The sequence below is a fragment of the Heteronotia binoei genome, chromosome 13, assembly GCF_032191835.1.
Source record: "Heteronotia binoei isolate CCM8104 ecotype False Entrance Well chromosome 13, APGP_CSIRO_Hbin_v1, whole genome shotgun sequence".
In the NCBI taxonomy this organism is placed as follows: Eukaryota; Metazoa; Chordata; class Lepidosauria; order Squamata; family Gekkonidae; genus Heteronotia; species Heteronotia binoei.
The window spans coordinates 48,261,632-48,280,069 of NC_083235.1; the positions used below are offsets into that span (position 1 = coordinate 48,261,632).

Here is an 18,438-nt window from a genome sequence, read left to right on the forward strand (position 1 = left end):
CATTCCACACAAATCCAGGTATCCTGCATGATAGGCCAGCTGACTTGCATGTGAGCCCGCAATCACAGCAGCCGCAGCGGGGGCCGGCATGAGCGGCAGAACCTCCCCTAGATGGCAAGTCGCTGGCTGGGCTGTGGAAAGCTGGGACATGTGTCACACCCCTCTTGCCCTGGCATGGGGATGACTGAGACACAGGGGGCCCCCGCCAGCGGCATGGATGGCCAGGGCGCACCCCCACATGCACAGGTGCGGTGGCCGGCACCCCAGCCAAAGCCGCAACCACACTGGCTGGTCTTGGGGGCTGGGGGCCGCGGAGACTCCTAGCCGGACTTACCCGTCTATGCGGGGGGGCTCTGGAAGCAAGACCTGTGAGGACTGGGAAGCAAAAGTGGTTAAACAGGCAGCCCAAACTTTGCTCACCTTCCCCCAAGTCCAGCTGCTCAAACTTTATTAACATCCTTCTCTGTGCCATTCCCTCCACCAAGCGCACCCCTCCTCGCACTAAGTCCGCATGGCATGGCCCTCCGGAGCAGAGTGCCGTGCCATGCAACCTCCCTGGGGAGTTGTGCGGGGCAGGAGTTAAAAACTTTGTAGGGAGGGAGGCACTGATTGGGTGCGGGAGGGGAGCCTTGGCCAGCCTGGAGCAGGAGGGGATTGGTGGGGTGATAACACAGCTCCCAAACGGATTTGTCCGCTGCTGCGCTGGTGCTGTCGGTGTGTGCTTTGTGCCTATGGGGCACACCAGTATTTTGCGTGGCTCAGGTTTGCGCCTGGCGGGGAGGCGTTCCCATACTGAAAGGTCTCAGGGACCTGACCAGCAGTGGCCACGCCCTTGGGTCGGCCCCCTCCTGCGCCGAAGTGCCGCCTTGTGCTTCTGCTGCGCCTCAAGTGCATGATGGTGGCATGTTGCAGTGGCTGAAGAGTGGCACACGCCCCATTTCCGCTGCCACAGAGAAGGATACGCTGGCGTAGGTCTCCCTACCACCGGCGTAGCGGTAAGTCCGCTTCCATAGCACTTTCAGCCCCTCCCCTCAGGATTGTACTGTTAGACTCCACAAGCATAAACAGTGCTTTTCAAGATTGAGTTTGTAAATAGTGTACAGTAAAAACTTTATAAACATATCCCACTTCTCAGTTGTTTGGATGCTGTCCCAGACATTGTTCTGCAAGATTTCAATTAATCTTGTCCTCTCTCATTTATTTATTTAATTCAATTTTGTACCCTGCCTTTTCCACCGCCAAAGCAGGCTCAGAGTGCTGTACATCCTCAATCTTATCCCATCCGCATATATAGACCAGCAGACTTTGCACCATGTCACACAGTATCTGCTATCTAAAACTGAAGATGACATTAGTTGGAAACTGAAAAGTATAAGGGCTGTTCTAAATGGAAACTTGGTTATGTAATTTAGATAATCCCTTGGCCCATATTTGTATTTAATCACTGAGAATCAGAAAGTAATCTTAGATAAGCCTAGGATGACAATTCCTATTGAATATACACATCCTTCGGTCCACTTCCATGTGCTGCTTTAGCTGCCTTAAGGCACATATTAGAATAATAAACTGAAAACTCACCTGAACTGCCTTATGATATCATATATCAGAATAAGGGGTGCTGGAATTAATTTGGTTGAACTAAGATTCTTTCTTGGTCCCCAAATTGAAAAGGTATCAGTAGATTATTATTTCTAATTGGAATTCTGAGAAAAACTGCAGCATAAACTTGAGAAAGTCAAGGATCACTCTTTGAATCCTTTCAACTTTGAAAAATTCAGCCTTGACTAAAACACATGCATATAAATAAATAAATAAATATAACCTGAACTTGAAATCTCAGTGCTGTATGGAAGTGTACTCCCCCACAGTAGTTCAGTTTTGGGCACCACATTTTAAGAAGGATATAGACAAGCTAGAACGGGTCCAGAGGAAGGCGGCGAAGATGGTGAGGGGTCTGGAGACCAAGTCCTATGAAGAAAGGTTGAAGGAGCTGGGCATGTTTAGCCTGGAGAGGAGGCGGCTGAGAGGTGATATGATCACCATCTTCAAGGACTTGAAGGGCTGTCATATAGAGGATGGTGTGGAATTGTTTCCTGTGGCCCCAGAAGGTAGGACCAGAACCAATGGGTTGTAATTAAATCAAAAGAGTTTCTGGCTCAACATAGGAAGAACTTCTTGACCATTAGAGCAGTTCCTCAGTGGAACAGGCTTCCTTGGGTGGTGGTGGGCTCTCCTTCCTTAGAGGTTTTTAAACAGAGGCTAGATGGCCATCTGACAGCAATGAGGATCCTGTGAATTTAGGGGGAGGTATTTGTGAGTTTTCTGCATTGTGCAGGGGGTTGGACTAGATGACCCTGGAGATTCCTTCCAACTCTATGATTCTAAGTAATAATGTTTAAGATTGCCCAGCCTTGAATTTTACAGTTCGAAAGTGAAAATATTACTAAAGAGCAGAATTCACAGAAAACAATATGATTTCACTGTTCTGTTTATTAGAATCTTTGTTCATTAGAATCTAAATTAGCCATCACCTCATCCCAGACCACTGCCAGCCAGAAAACAGCAGTGTGGGGGGAGGTGACAGGAGAACCTCCACTCACGCTCAATGCTACGGGTCCAATCCAAACAGTCCTCCAGGGCAGCAGCCCATCAGGAACCTTCCCTGTTAAGGGACTAGTCTTCCCCTTTCAGTTTCCTACAGCAGGTAAAAATAACCTTGTTATCACTAAATTCCAAAATAAAAATGGAGCAGGGATAGCAAAAGCATCCACCACTGTTTGGCATCCCAAATTGTGGGGATGCCTCAGAAAGCAATTATGCAATAAGCATAATTCTATTCCTTCTTTAAAGCTATTTTAGGGGTCTCAAGGCAGTATGTTTATTTTAGGGGCTCAGACATCTACATTTATTTCCCACATGGCCAGGAGGCACTGCCTGCCTCTATGGAAGTACCCCCAACAGAAAGAGAATGGGGCCCCCAACTCTAAAAACAAAATGGATTCTTGTAGGGTTGCCAAGTCCAATTCAAGAATTATCTGGGGACTTTGGGTGTGGAGCCAGGAGACATTGGGTGTGGAGCCAAGATCAAGGCTGTGACAAAGGGAGTTCTGGCCAGCCATCACATTTAAAGGGACGGCACACCTTTTCAATGCCTTCCTTCCATAGGAAATAATGAAGGATAGGGACACCTTTTTTGGGGCTCATGGTCCAATCGTTTTGAAACTTGGAAGATATTTTGGGGAGAGGCACTAGATGCTGTACTGAAAATTTGGTGCCTCTACCTCAAAAAACAGCCCCCCCAGAGCCCCAGATATCCGCGGATTAATTCTCCATTATTTTCTATGGGAATAAATCTCCATAGGGAATAACAGAGTTCCCAGCAGACATTTCCCTCCCCTCCCCCTGCTTTCTGACGACCCTGAAGCGGGGGGAGGGCCTCCAAACTGGGGGATCCCCTGCCCCCACCTGGGGATTGGCAACCCTAGATTCTTGTCAGACACAGGCCAAAGAGACACTGTCTTTTCAAAAGAGCAGAAAAACACGCTTGGGCCTGGCCTTGATGACAATATTGGTGTCTTCCTGGTCTGGCAACTCTCACCCTCCCCGTGGAATGATGAGATTATTATGCGTCCAACAGGTAAGTAGTATCTCTGTCATAATCCTTGGCCAACTGATTAATTGGCCATCTCCTTGCCTCTTTATTGCAACTATTACTGCAACTCAGCTTCTCTTTTGTTTAATACTATGGTAATGTCTGACACCAGAACAAATCCTTTGTCTTCTGTGCTTACTCCTTCTCAGGGTATCTCTGCTAAATTGCTTGAACCATTAAAACCCATCCTGACCCATTCTAACCCATACTGACAAACATTACTGAGTCAGTAATGAGTCTGACAAACATTTCTGAGTCAGAAAACGTATTGTTTTCAACCTGGAAATCCATTCAGACACCCAAGAAAGACACATCACTCATCACCCATTAAGAAGCAATCAGAGCTCTGGGAGGGTCTTCAGCCCTCCAAACCTTATAAAACCTCCTGATTCAGTCTGAGCACATGAGTAAGGAGATCCTCAGACGTGGCACAATGGCAGTGCATGTCTCCATCATTAATATCCAAATGGACCTCTGCACATCTGGACAGATAGTATTTATAAGAAAGCCTAAAAGCCCCTCTCACCTCTATTTTCATAGCATCTTGATTGTGTGTTATTGTATTGTTTGTGTGTGATTGTATCTTTTGACATATTTTTCTATCAAATATATCTGCTCTTGAGTTTCTCCTCCTGAAACTGAACCTTTGTATTATCGGTGGAAAAGATCCTTGCTCCAATTGTCTCTGCTTAGGTCTCTCTCTTGCCAATTTCCCCATAAAAAGAGGAGACACCCCCCCCCCCAGCATTTCCAGTAACACACATCCTATAGCTAAATGAATGCAAGAGTTTTTACTACATTCTAATGGTGAAACAAAATAGCTTGGTGACTTACAGTGGACATATGTTTTGGTATGGTTTCTGTTCATCTACTAAGACACATTTTACTATTTATAACATTCGTCTGCTAAGCTACTTATTACTAACTTCAGAGTCAATATTTTCTCCAGTTCAGAGCCATTATATCCAAGTATAGCTACAGAATTAACTATCACATGATATATATTCAATGTCTTATCCTTGTAATCAGTTTACCAGGAAATGAGGAAAGTTGTTAGGATTTTTCATGGCTCCATATAACATATTTCCTATATCTAGAAGGACAACTGGATTTTAAAATATATTACATATCTGTCACAGCATCTCTTTCTCTCTCACTGTCTTCCCTTCTGAGTAGTCTCTGCTAAATGCATGAATTCACAGAATTAGAGAAGAGAGGATTAAGGCCAAGGGTTGGGAAGAAAGGGCTAAACATGTTGCAAACTTCTCTCTTCCCCTTTGGTGAGACACATGTGAGGTGTGCTAAAGAAAGGTGGATGCTGGACTGCACACCCACCCTGAACTCTGACCCCCTAGGAGGTAGAGTATGCCACTAGGCAGGAAGTTAAAGGCCAGAATATGAAAGGTAACTCCTCAGAACAGTTCCATATGCAGGGCCAGCTAGACTGGCACAGATTAGAGGTCTCAGTTCAGGGATGAGAAATTGGTGCTGGGAGGAAGGGTTTAGATTTGTTAGGCACTGATGAGCTTCCTGGAACATGCTAATCCTGTACAAAAGAAACAGGTTTTACTTGAACCAGAAAGGAACTGCACTGCTGGCACGATATCAAAAAGGTCACAGAGCAGCTTTTAAACTAATCCCAGAGAGAAAACTGACAGGAGCTGGGGAGTCTCCAGTTTGGAACAACACAATCCTAAGGGATGGCAATGTAAAAACTCAGAGTAATATTGGTAGGAGCAGAATGGGAGTAAGAGCAGGCAGCTCGGAAGACCTGAGGGGAAATGGTGTTCCTAACCTCACAGTGCACAATGGTTTCACTGAGAAAATATCATCTTGTGCATCAAGAAGGAGGAGTGCCTTTTTAGTCATCAAAAGCTGACCTACACATGTGCAGGTCCAATGTGTGCCTGCACAGAAGACAACTAAGTGATCAAGTGCAACCCTGCTTTCAAACTTCAGGAGAATACAAAGAGACAATGCTGATGGTTGCTTTCAAGTATCAGCCTTCTGAGGTTCACTAAGCAAATCTTCCATGGATTGTGTCACTCTTTATCAGCCATTTTAATTCACTGCACATTTTTAATGCAGTGAAGGCACTTTAATTAAGATTTATATCTAGTTTTAAGAGAATCCCACAAAATAAATTATAACAAAAGGTGAATCTCTTCTCTAATTCTCTGACAGTAAAATAACAAAGGTGGGCCATGGGCAGAGACTGAGGGAGGCAAGGATTGTTGGGATGGAAATGTGTCTCGGTAGGCCAATGATATAAACCTCTGAGATTGGGGAGCTGGAGTGCTTGGTGCCAAATGACAGTTTAGATTCAGAAACATGGTGGAATGGGGAAAAATCAATGAGATTGTTTTCCCTGGATATAAGCTCTACAGATGGGAAAGGGAAGGACATGTTGGAGAGGTATTGCCCATTATATGAAAGAGGGCATGTAATCAAATAAGCTGGAAAACATTCAGGGAATGAACTCCCCAACAAAAGTGATATGGGTTGAATTACTAGGTCCTAAGGATTACTTAAATGTAGTGGTATACTTTCACTCACCTGATCAAACCCTTGAGGCTAAGATGGAGAAAGAAATAAGGGAGGTGACTAAAGCAGCTGTGATACTGGGAGTTGTGATACTGGGAGATTTCAACTATACTCACATTGAATGGGTAAATATGTGCTTGTATCATGCTGTAGAAATGAGATTCCTAGACATCATGAATGACTCTACACTGGAAGAGTTGGTTACAAAGCCAGCAAGGGCAGTAGTGATCTTGGCCTTGGTTCTGAACAGGGCTCAAGATTTTGTGAGAGATGTAATGGTCATTGGGAACAGTGACCACAATAGTATTGTTCAGATTTCTGGTGAATGGAAAGTTACTCCTCAAGTCCAAAATAGTAACACTTGATTTCAAAAGAGGAGATGAGGGGAAAAGGTAAAAAGAAATTGGTAGGGAAACAAATGAGAGTCAGATACCTAGTGGATGCTTGGAAGAACTGTGGCCCAGACAGAATGCATTTCTCAGGTAAGAAAAGGTATGGTCAAACTATATGGATTTAGGGTCTCACCCTGAGTCCCTTCCCTCATGCTTCTCAGTTAATGCTTCTTAGCATTCCAGGCTAACATAGTCCAGTCTATTTTGACTACAAGGGGTTGCTTCTTCAGAAAATCCAGCCCTTCTGATCGAGGGTTCAATTCCAGGGGCAAAAGGCACTTGCAAATAATGCTGTTCCACTCTTCAGTCTTCAATCATAGTCCAACAAGAATTTATTACAAAAGAGGAATCAGATTAAAACAAAAACACAACTTTCATTGCAATGCACAGTGAGTCCTATGAGCAAACAGTCAAGTCATTAAAACTTCATACCGGTTTGGTGATTAGGGAGGAACACTCATTAAGCATCAGAGTCTTTTCTCAAGTCAGGCTGCAGGACACCTCCCCCAGAACAAACAGAAGCAACGAAAGGATTACTCAGTAAATTCAAACAGTCAAATGTCTGAGGAGTGTAGATTGCTATTTCTTCTTACTCCCCCACCGACAGCCTTCTCCAACAAGAAGAGAAAAACTTCCAACTTCCTTTCTTTTTTTGCTACTCTGCTGCTAGTTAATACCAAGAGTTTATTACTCGCAGCTGTGGCTATTTAAAGAGTACGTACTAGATTTCCAGCTTGCTCTAAAGATCTGCGCTAGCAACATTTCCATCCACAAGCCTAAAAAAATTAACAACCCATGTCAAAGAAGCCATAAAAAGCAAAACAAAAAACCCCCTTCTTTTATAAAGTGGAAGGTCTGCCCCAATAAAGTGTACAAATGGGGGGGCACAGGCTCTGGCAAAAGAAGCGTAATTTAATAATGAAATGGATTTCTAAAGCATTTCTTTAAATATATCCAGAGCACAAAATCTGCCAGTTGTGCCTTTGGATGACCAAGGAATAAAAGGATTGCTAAAGGAAGGTGGAGAGATGACAGAGAGGCTCAATTAATCTTTTGCTTCCAAGTTCACTGTGGAAAGTGTGCGGCAGAACAACTGTTTTCAGGAAAAGAATATGAAGAAATGAGTGAAATTGAGGTGATGAGAGATGAAGTTCTGGACCTATTGAGGAAAGTAAAAAACAGGTTCTGATGGCATACACCCAAGAGTTCTTAGGGAACTCAAATGTGAGATCATTGATCAGCTAATCTGTATACTTAAGTTATCACTAAAATGTAGACTGTTGATCTGCTAAAATATCAGATTATTGATTTGCTAATCTATATATGTAATTTATCACTAAAATAAATCACTGGACAGTAGCAAATGCTGCACCATCTCTTTTTTTTAAGGGTCCAGAGCAGAACGAGCAATTTGAAAGCCAGCCAGCTTATCATGAGTTCCAGACAAATTAGTAGAAACTAACTGAAGACAGAATTATTAGGCATGTAGAGGAGGGAAATGTGCTGAAGGAAAATCAGCATGGCTTCTGCAAAGGGAAGTCCTGCCTCACCAGCCTTTTGGTAAAGTGAACAAACATGTAGATAATGGTGAACTGGCAGACATTATATACTTGCACTTTCTAAAGGCTTTTGACAACGTACCTCACCAAAGACTCCTGAGTAAGCTTAGCAGTCATAGGATAAGAGGATGGGTCCTCTTACAAATTAAAATTGGTTAAACAACAGGAAGCAAAAAGTAGGAATAAATTGATGGTTCTTGCAATGGAGGAAAGTAGGCAATGGGGTCCCACAAGGATTGGTACTGGGGCTATTTAATTTGATGTGGAACTGGGTGTGAGCAATGTAGTGGCCGAGTGTGTGTATTCAGAATGGTGAAAAATAAGGTCAAGTGTGAAGATGTCCAGGAGCATATCCATTAATTGGGTGAGTGGGCAACAATGTGGCAAATGAAGTCCAATGTAGCAGTAGAAAAGCAAGATTCCAGTAGCATCTTAAAGACTAACAGAAATAAGCAGTGACTCACAAAAGCTCATACCCTGCCACAATTTTTTTTCTTTAAGGTGCTGCTGGACTCTTGCTCTTTCCTACTGCTGCAGACAGACTAACATGGCTACCCATCTCGATCTCCTTGGAAGTTCAGAATAGGTAAGGGTAAAGTGATTTACACTGGAACAAAAAATCCCAACTCCAAGTATATAGTAATATATTTGCTGAGGCTGAGGGGGAAAAAGAACAATGTGTTGTAGTGGACAGCTGAATGAACATGTCAACCCAATATGCTGCAGCAGTGAAAAGGAAACTATGCTGAAGATTACTGGGAAAGGGACTGAAAATAAAATGACCAATATTACAGTACTCCTGTATAGATCTATGGTGCCACCTAATTTGGAGTATTGTGTGCAGTTCTGGTTACCATTTGTCAAAAAGCTGGGGAAAATACAGAAGACAACAACCAAGGGGTTAAGGGGTTGGAGCACCTTTCCTATTAGGAAACAGACAACTATAGGGAAGACATTATTGAGATTTCTAAAATGATGCACAGAATAGAGATAGCAGACAGAGATAATTTTTTTCTCCCTCTCCTAAAATGCTAGAACTTGAGGACATCCAGTGAAACTGATGGGCAATCGATTCAGGACAGACAAAAGGAAAAACTGCTTTATACAATGAGTAAATAAAATGTGGCATTTGTTGCCAGAGGATGTAGTGGTAGCCACAGAAATATACCTCTTTAAAGGGGCATTAGACAGATTCACAGATGACAGGTCTATAAGTAGCTACTAGCCATGGTGACTAAGAGGAACCTCCACATTCAGAGGTGCCAGAAGGCAATATTAGGGGAAGGCCTCAGCCTGTGTACTCTCTTGTTGGCCCTCCAGAGTAACTGGTTGGCCACTGTGTGAGACAGGATGCTGGACTAGATGGACCTCTGGTCTGATCAGCTGGGCTCTTCCTTATGAGATTGCAGGAAATATCTGGGGGGATGTGAGTGGAATAGACCTTCCTGCTAGGAAAAAATGAAATTATTTGTGAATGGTTCACATTTGTGCTACCAAGACTTCATCATCCTCAGTCATCATTTGTATAGTGCTCTCAAGTGTTCAAAGCAGCTCACGTAAACCTTACAACTTTGTAGTTAAAGTCACCTAACCAGCTCAAGCAGGAGAGATTCCATCTAAGATTTTCTGATTTGTTGTTCATCTCTTAGTCAGGATCACTGGTATCAAAAGCTTGTCATACCTTCTTTCTACATAATCACAATACAGCTCATTTGGAGTCCTTATTTTGGTTGAAGTACAATAGTTTAAGAATGAACTTTCTTTATACAAGACTATGTTGCTAGAAGTTTTGCAATGCAGAAGAAAGCTGAATGAAAATTTATTCTGTTCAGGGCAACACACTCCAAACTATATTAAATTATGCCTGAAGCCAGCTGAGAGTTCACTCAAACATGTACACGGCAAACTAACAAGCAAACTTGTCATCAATAAATTATTCAAATGGAGGAGATAAAGGAAATAACTGTACAGAGATAATCATAAAGTCTATAAATAGCCTTGAATGACACAACCTCCTAAAGTCAGGGAGGGGTGGAACTTTCCTCACAACATCTACAAGTCCTTTCCAAAGGGTGGGTGGCAACAATGAAGAATGCAAGTGGCAGTAGAACAAGCCCACTGCTATAAAGGCACTATCAAAACAAACTGTTGGTCATCAGAACAGGCATACAGGTTCATCTGCTGTCACAGTATGGTGAGTAGGAAAAGAACCAGGCACTCTTCCATTGTGCCTGAACTGAGATCTCACTGTAACAACCCCTTCCCAAAGCACTGTTTACAATTTTAATTTGAAATGATGCCATATGGTTTTTTGATTGCTGTAAACTACTTTGGGAGCTCCCTTTTGGGCTAAAAAGCCAGGGGGGGGGGGAAATACAGCAAACAAATAAAATACTTGGGGTTTCCTATATCTTAATGTTTTTTACAACCTTTCTGGGGCTAAACTCCTTTAATTTTATGGGCTGATAATGGAGTTTTCCCAGATGCTGTAACCAGGGATTATAATTTTATACATTAATAAAAGACCAAATTTAATCTGTCTCTATTATGAGCGCTGAGCAGCACTTTACACCCCATACCACATTTTAAAATAGAAATGTTTCTGTTACAGTGACTTCTAATGAAAATATATCAAATTTCTTAAATTATCATTACTTGAATAACTGGTAACATTCTCCTAACATCAGCGGCAACATTCTTCCTCAGTGATATATAAAAGTATTAATCTTCTCCTCTGCATTAGTGCCATTTTGGAAGAAAATATTTTGGAATCTCTTGCTTGGCTTTACTACAACAGCTCTCTAAGTTAATTAACATGACAAAGAGTAAGCAGAACTCACCGTGTATTCTGATCCAAGTTTGTCCAGTGGAAAGCAAAGGAAAGGAAAAATAATGGCATCGTTATTTCATTGCACACATTGCTTTAATTAAAATGCAAAGATGCATTAAGAATTGTGCTGATGCATATAGTATGGACAATATGGACTCTGTGGGATGGAACACTGCAGGAGTTCAGAATTTCTAATTGCTTTGCAGCTAGTGAGGAGAGAATGTGAGACAATGGTTTACTGAAGTACCAGGATAGCAGATACTTCTGCTACACCTTCCGGCTCCCAATGAAATGGGGACTATTGGCCAAGGATGGAGATCGGAGGTCTACCTCTCATCTCAAAAGTGGTGTGTGTTCACTTGTAGGGAGAAGGGCCAATGGATCTACTACACACAAAATAAGTTATTTACACTCCTAAAAATGCTGTTCAATAAACAGCGGGAGGGGCTTGTTCTATTTTGTTTCTAACTATTCTAGTTGTACCTTATCTCAGGAATATTCCAGTTTAGGATTAGAGAGACAAAGTGACAGAGTGGTAGATACACAAACTCATGCATATACACAAGTGGGGGACCTGCAAGGACTTGTGAGGGACATCTCATTTTTCTCTGTAACCCCTCCCCCACAATTTCCTCTTTCCCTCCTCTTGGCAGTTCCTATACCATTTCATCTTTCCCTGCTTCCTTCTCTCTTTCTCACCCACCACCCAACCTACCTTTTAGCTGCCTCCTCAGCTAGTTATACCTATTATTAACTTATACCCTACCTTTCTCCCCAATCAGTACCCACAAGCAGTTTGTATAATTATCTTCTCCTCCATTTTACCCCCACAATATCCCTGCCAAGGAGGTTAGATGGAGAGTATTAAGACTGGCCCAGATTTACTCAGTGTGAGGATTCAAACCTGGATCTCCAGGATCCTAGTCTGAAACTCTAATTACCACACCACACTTACTGCAATGGCTGTTGTTGAACAGTGGCCTGCCAGTGGTTGCTGCCCCTGATAAATCCTTCCTCAAATGCCAAAACATCCCTGGGAAGAGCCCTACCCCCTCCTCTGTTTTTTAATGATAAATATCAGGGTTTGAAGGCTGGCAATGCGCTCTTGTGGCTGCTTAAGAATCCTCATAACTAATAAGTAGGCCCTTACTTCTTAAAACTACAGGAGCTGCATCTATTAATTAGGGGGGACTTACCATCCAATGTATTTATTCTAAGTTTCAGAGCTTATTTGCAAATCTGGGGGTTTTCTTGGGTTTGTAGAAAGATTCAGCTTGTCTGTCCACATAGACTATTTCCATAAAGGGAAAAATAGCCCCCGCCATGTACCAAGGGGGCCATCTTAAATTCACATACAAGTTACATGTATATACAGTAATAAATATATTTCATGTGCAATATTTTTGTAGTTATTGCCTTACATTCAGAATATTTTTCCTTTCAGGTAAATACAGTAGTCCGGTGCTGAGAAACTGGACACTAACTTCATAGTATAGTATATAAGATCAGATATTTTTCTTCCAAATGAGACAAAATATAAATGAGGCATAATTCTTAGAGGTCAGAAACCAATCCTTAGAGGTCAGAAATTAAAATCTGTTAAACTATTTTAGCATGTGTGGATTTAACAGACTTTTCACAATAGGTACATGTTCCTGCAAGGCTGGTGTTCTATAATCTGTATGCCTTTTTTAAAAAAGAAGAATGAATTCTAAAGAGCTGCATCAATAAAGAACTGGAGATTAGGGAAGACAAAATCTGGGGGGTGCTGGTCACTCTTGGTGGACAAATAATTTGTTTTCATTTGATGTTTGGGTGGTCTATATGGTATGTGAAGGGAGCCCCAGAAGGACCATGGTGGCTCTCAGCAGTCCTGCCAGCATACTAAACAAAGAACACTTGGAAACATGCAAGGAATTAGGGGAGAAAGGCAGAGGACACTAACTGAAGCCCAAATAGAATGCACTCCACAGGTTAGGAAAGGCATGGGCAAGTCTAAAGAAAGCCTGTGTGGTTAACAATGCAAGTCAAGGAAGCTGTAAAAAGTAAAGAGGCTTTTTTTTTTTAAGTGGAAAGTCTGCCCCCAATGAACTGAACAGGAAGGACCACAGGTTCTGGCAAAAGAAAGGTAAGTCCATAATTAGGCATGCAAAAAGAGATTTTGAGGAGCAGGTTCTAAAAGCATCAAGGCAAACCAAAAAAATTTAAAAATATATCTAAAGCAGGAAGCCAGCTGGAGAAGCAACGGGGTCTAAAGAATAAAGGGGTTGCTGAAGGAAGATGGGGGATGACAGAAAAGCTCAGTGACTTTTTTGCTTCTGTGTTTACTGTAGAAAGTGTGGGGCATGTGCCCATGCTACAGCCTCTATTTTCAGGAAGGGAGTCTGGAGAAGTGAACCCAATTGAGGTGCCCAGAGATGAAGTTCTAGATCTACTGGTGAAACAAAAAAGATAAGTCTCCAGGTAGTGATGGCATAGACCTGAGAGTTAATCTACTAACCCTGTATACGTAACATATCACTAAATTCAGTCACTGTACCAAAAGACAGGAGAGTAACAAATACTACATCAATTTTTAAAAAGAAATCCAGAGAGGAACTAGGAAATTACAGGCCAGTAAGCCTAATGTCTGTCCCAGGGAGATTACTAGAAATTGTAATCAAAGATAGAATTGTTAGGCACATAGAGGGACAAAGCCTGATGAGGAAAAATCAGCATGGCTTCTGCAAAAGGAAGTACTACCTCACCAACCTTTTGGAGTTATTTGATAAAGTGAACAAGCACATAAATAATGGCAAGCTGGTAGACATTGTATATTTGGACTTTTGAAAGGCCTCTGACAAGGTATTTTCCCAAAGATTCCTGAGTAAATTTAGCAGGATAAGAGGATGGGTTCTCTTATGGATTAAAATTGGTTAAATGACAGGAAGCAAAGAGTAGGAATAACTGGACAATTCTCACAATGGAGAGAAGGAAACAGTTGGGTACCACGAGGATCAATATCAGTCATAAATCATCTGGAACTAGAGAGGAGTAGTGTAGTGGGTAAGTTAGCAGATGACACAACATCATTCAGGATGATGAAAACCAAGGCTGACTGTGAAGAGCTCTAAGAGGATCTCCACAAGCTGGGTGAGTGGGCGACAATGTGGCAAATGAAGTTCAGTGTTGGTAGGTATAAGGTGATGCACATTGGGACAAAAAATCCCAGCTTCAAGCATAGGCTAATGGAAACTGAACTTGCTGAAATTAAGAGGGGAAAAGATTTGGAGTGGTAGTGGATTGCTCATCCCAGTGCACTGCAGTGGTGAAAAAGGCAAACTCTATGTTAGGGATTATTAGGAAGGGGATTGAGAATAAAGCAGTCAATACTGTAATGCCCCTGTATAGATCTATGGTTTGGAATACTGCCTATGGTTCTGGTCACTGTCTAGAACTGGAAAAAGTACAGAGGAAGGTGAACAAGAGCATCTTCCTTATGAGGAAAGGTCGAAGAGTCTGGAGCTTTTCAATTTAGAAAGGAGATGACTACAGGGGGCATAACAGAGGTTTATAAAATTATGCATGTGGTAGAGAGAACTGACAAAGAGAAATGTTTCTCTCTCTCCCAAAATACTAGAACTTGAGGGCATCCAATGAAAATGATGGAGAGAAGGTTCATGACAGACAAAAGAAAATACTACTTTACAAAGAGAGTGATTAAAGTGTGGAATTTGCTGCCAGAGGATGTAGTGATGGCCACAGGAATAAACAGCTTTAAAAGGGGATTAGATAGATTCATTGAGGATAAGTCTATTAATGGCTACTAGCCATGGTGACTGAGGGGAACCTCCACAGTCTGAGGCACTAATCCTCTGAATTCCAGAGTCAGGAGTCAACATCAGGGGAAGGCCTTGGCCTCCATGCCCTGTTGTTGGCTGTCCTGAGGAACTGTTTGGCCACCATGGGAGACAGGATACTGGATGGACCACTGGTCTGCTCCAGCAGGGCTCTTCTTATGGGAGGCAAAAGGATCCTTCATTCCTCCATTCTTTACTTTCTACTATGATAAAGACAGTTGAAAGTAGAAGAGAACTGGGCTCACAGTGGGTTTAGCCGCCCACTACTGGGCTGAAGTCAGACGCACATAAACTGATGAGATGGGCGTGGATGAAAGCCAGATGCATGTCGGATTTTATGCGGTTGTTCAAACATCAGCATCTGGCAATGGTCATTGGCTCGTTCGTGTCCCGAACTGCCATGACTGAGACACGGACTTTTATGATAGTACATTAAATCAGGAATAAGAATGCTTCCGACGACTCCTGCACGTACTTTCTATGTTTGAACGCTCCATTGTAGCCGACTCATTGCAAGTGCACATCTGCTTCCCTGCGAGAGCCCAATCCAAATGATATCACTGCGCCAGCAATTGTTGACTCAGCCTTCCAACTTTCTGAGGTCGGTAAAATATGCACCCAGCTTGCTGGGGGCGGGGGGGAGTATAGATGACTGGGGAAGGCAATAGCAAACTACCCTGTAAAAGGTCTGCCATGAAAACTTTGTGAAAGCAGCGTCACCCCAGAGTCGAAAACGACTGGTGCTTGCACAGGGGACCTTTCCTAAATGGGGGGGGGGGGGAGGCAGATGACCCACCTTTGCTGTCTCCCTGCCAGGTGGAGAGACAGCAAAGAGAACTCCTGGGCTTCCCCTTCCTTTCTGGGTGTTTAAATGGGGGAGGGGGCAGATCGCCCACCTTTTCTGGCACCTTTAAAAAAAAAAGCCAAGCACAATATCCCACGTACTGCGCTTGCACGAGTGTGGAATGCCATCTCAAAAAATGAGGTCCGGTTGAAACCTCTGATCAACCAGCTACGGGACCAATGCTGCTTAGAACTGAAAGATGGAGGGATGTCTGATCAGGAAATTCGTTGTAAAAAAGCTGCGGCGTATAATAGCGATGGGTTAGGGATGGATTTAATGGTGTGTCCGCGGCCCTGGAGTAGTAATTTTTTGAACTGTGTCCAAAGCAGTCATTAACAGGTGAAAATTGGGACCAGAAACAACCTGCCCAAGCAGTTGTTAGGGAAAGATGGAGTATGTCTGAGCCCAAGACCCCCATCCCGCAACACATATAGTCGTTTTTGCAGTGGAGTAATCATAGTCTCTCTTCACCTCTAAAGCAATTACTGAGGAGACAGGAAAGTCATTGTTAGAGTTTTGCAGTAGGGTTTGGAAGACTGGGGTTCAAATCCGCACTTAGAGTCTCTGGCCCTGCTATCTCTAAGCAAAGTTTGAAGGTTCTGTCCAGCCTATGGTATGGTATCACCTACTCTCAGGGATGTAGTGGAGATCAGTAGGAGAACCATATATGCCACCCTGAGCTCCTTGGGGGAAGAACAGGATTAAAATTTAGCAGATAGAGAGAGCCAAATTATACATTACATTTTTTCACTTGTTTAACCTTGTTTTCCCATGTTCCCTACAGTCACACAGCAGGGAGCTGATTCTGAAGAGAGAGAGAGAGAGAACTAAAACAGGCTTGGAAGAGACCAAGAGAGGAGGGTTTCTGCCTCCCTCCAGTTTTCTCATGCGAAAAATTATTTCATGGATTTTACTGTTCCACATGCGCAGATACTTTGTAACATAAAAGAAGAAGAGATTGGATGTATACCCTGCCTTTCTTTTAGAGTCTCAGAGTGGCTTACCATCTCCTTTCCCTTCCTGTCCCCACAACAGACACCCTGTGAGGTAAGTGGGGCTGACAGAGCTCTGAGACAACTGCTGTTGAGAGAACAGTTCTTTCAAGAACTGTGACTGACCCAAGGTCATTCAGCAGGTGCATGTGGAGGAGTGGGGAATCAAAGCTGGTTCTCCCAGATTAGAGTCCGCACACTTAACCACTACACCAAACTGGTTATCATCTGGCTCAGAAAGAGAGAGTTGGGCATGAAAATCCTGGAGAAACAAACTAGCACATGACACATTCTCTCAATACATATCAAAAGCCTCCCTTGACTATGTCTATTTGGTGCCTCCAGTAAAAGAGCATGTGGAAGGTTCTTGAAGAAACTGATGCTGCAGGCCACAAACTCTGAAGACACAGTGAAGGCTTCCATGGTTTAATGAGGAAAATTGCAGGAGAGAGGATTTTGGATAGTCTGGCTGAAGGCGGTTTGCATTTACTTATGGCATGCCAAGTGTCATCCCACCTAGTTTTTTTCCCCCTGTTCCTTCACTTCCCCATAGCCAAAACAATTCTGTTGCTTCTCTGTGTCCTGTCACTGTTCTGGACTATTCCTTGGCCATACATGAGAAGCATGTATGTACAACCATTATCCAGGGCAGTGGGGGAAGGGAGGGGAGGTGGGGATTGTGGCACATCTTTCCCACTTTTCCCTCCCCTAATAGCAAATTTCTAACACTGGGAAACTTTATTTCAGAGTTGCAAGATGATCACTCATGGAACAGATTATTTCCATTCCATGGAAACCCTCTGCACTTCTTAAAAAGCTGCTCCTGAGGCTCAGGGATTCTTGGTAATATCATAGGATGCAGTGCAGAGCGCTGTAGGTAGAATAGTTGGAAATTATCCTCCTACTTACACAAGTTCCTCTTTTGCTCAGGTGAGAAATCACATAAGTGGAGAGATGAGTGATTTCTAGCAATTTCCAGAGCACTTCCATATCAGATCTCATGCCGTTCCTGGGGATTTTCTAGTGCAGTGGGGTGCAGGATAGGAGATATTGTGAAAGGGAAAGGCAGCAAAGATTTGTTCTATGACCTGGGCTTGTCTCACAGTTCTCTGAATGCAACGGTGCTTGATGAAACTCCTATGATGTAACAGTTCAGCACAGAGAGCCCTGTGGGTTATATGACTGGGACCTAGTGTACAATTTTATTCAATCCGACATCTAAGCAAAAGCTTATAGAGTTGAGCCATACAAAAGTATCTGGATTAGGAGCAGACATTGGAACAGGAAAAAACAAGGAATGAAGGCAAAGATACAAATCACATATTATGTATTGCTGTTTGGGGATTAGGATTTTTTTAAATTGATCAATTAGATCAGGGGTGTCAAACTCATTTGTTATGAGGGCCAGATCTGGCATAAATGAGACCTTGTTGGGCCGGGTCATGTCAGATTGGGCCGAGCCATATTGGGCCGGGCCATGTGTGTACCTATTTAAGATTAGGTATCAGAGATATAAATTTTATAAAGAACACAGACAAACACAAATATATATATATATTTTAAATTAAAACATGCTTAAAACGTTAGCACTCATTGGTCTTAAAGATGCTTTCTTTGTATTTCTCCCATGGGATCCACGGAACTGGGCAAAGGAAGCTCTGGCTCTTTCCTTCCTTCCCCAGGGGGACTGGGAGGGGAAGGAACCTCAGCCATTGGCGAAAATAGAGGTTTTGCTCTGTAGCTCCTGTGCAGTTGAGCAAGCCTTGCAAAGCAAGCTGTTATGCAG

The 18,438-nt window shown here is 42.9% G+C and overlaps 1 protein-coding gene across 1 annotated transcript in view; it reads right to left on the bottom strand.

Annotated features, from left to right (window-relative positions):
- Positions 1 to 18,438, bottom strand: part of PITPNC1 (phosphatidylinositol transfer protein cytoplasmic 1) — a 242,669-nt gene that overhangs the window by 106,615 nt on the left and 117,616 nt on the right. The window contains exon 4 of the mRNA XM_060251998.1: positions 10,988 to 10,995. Within this exon, the coding sequence (XP_060107981.1) occupies positions 10,988 to 10,995 (8 nt within the window). The remainder of the gene's footprint in view (positions 1 to 10,987; positions 10,996 to 18,438) is intronic.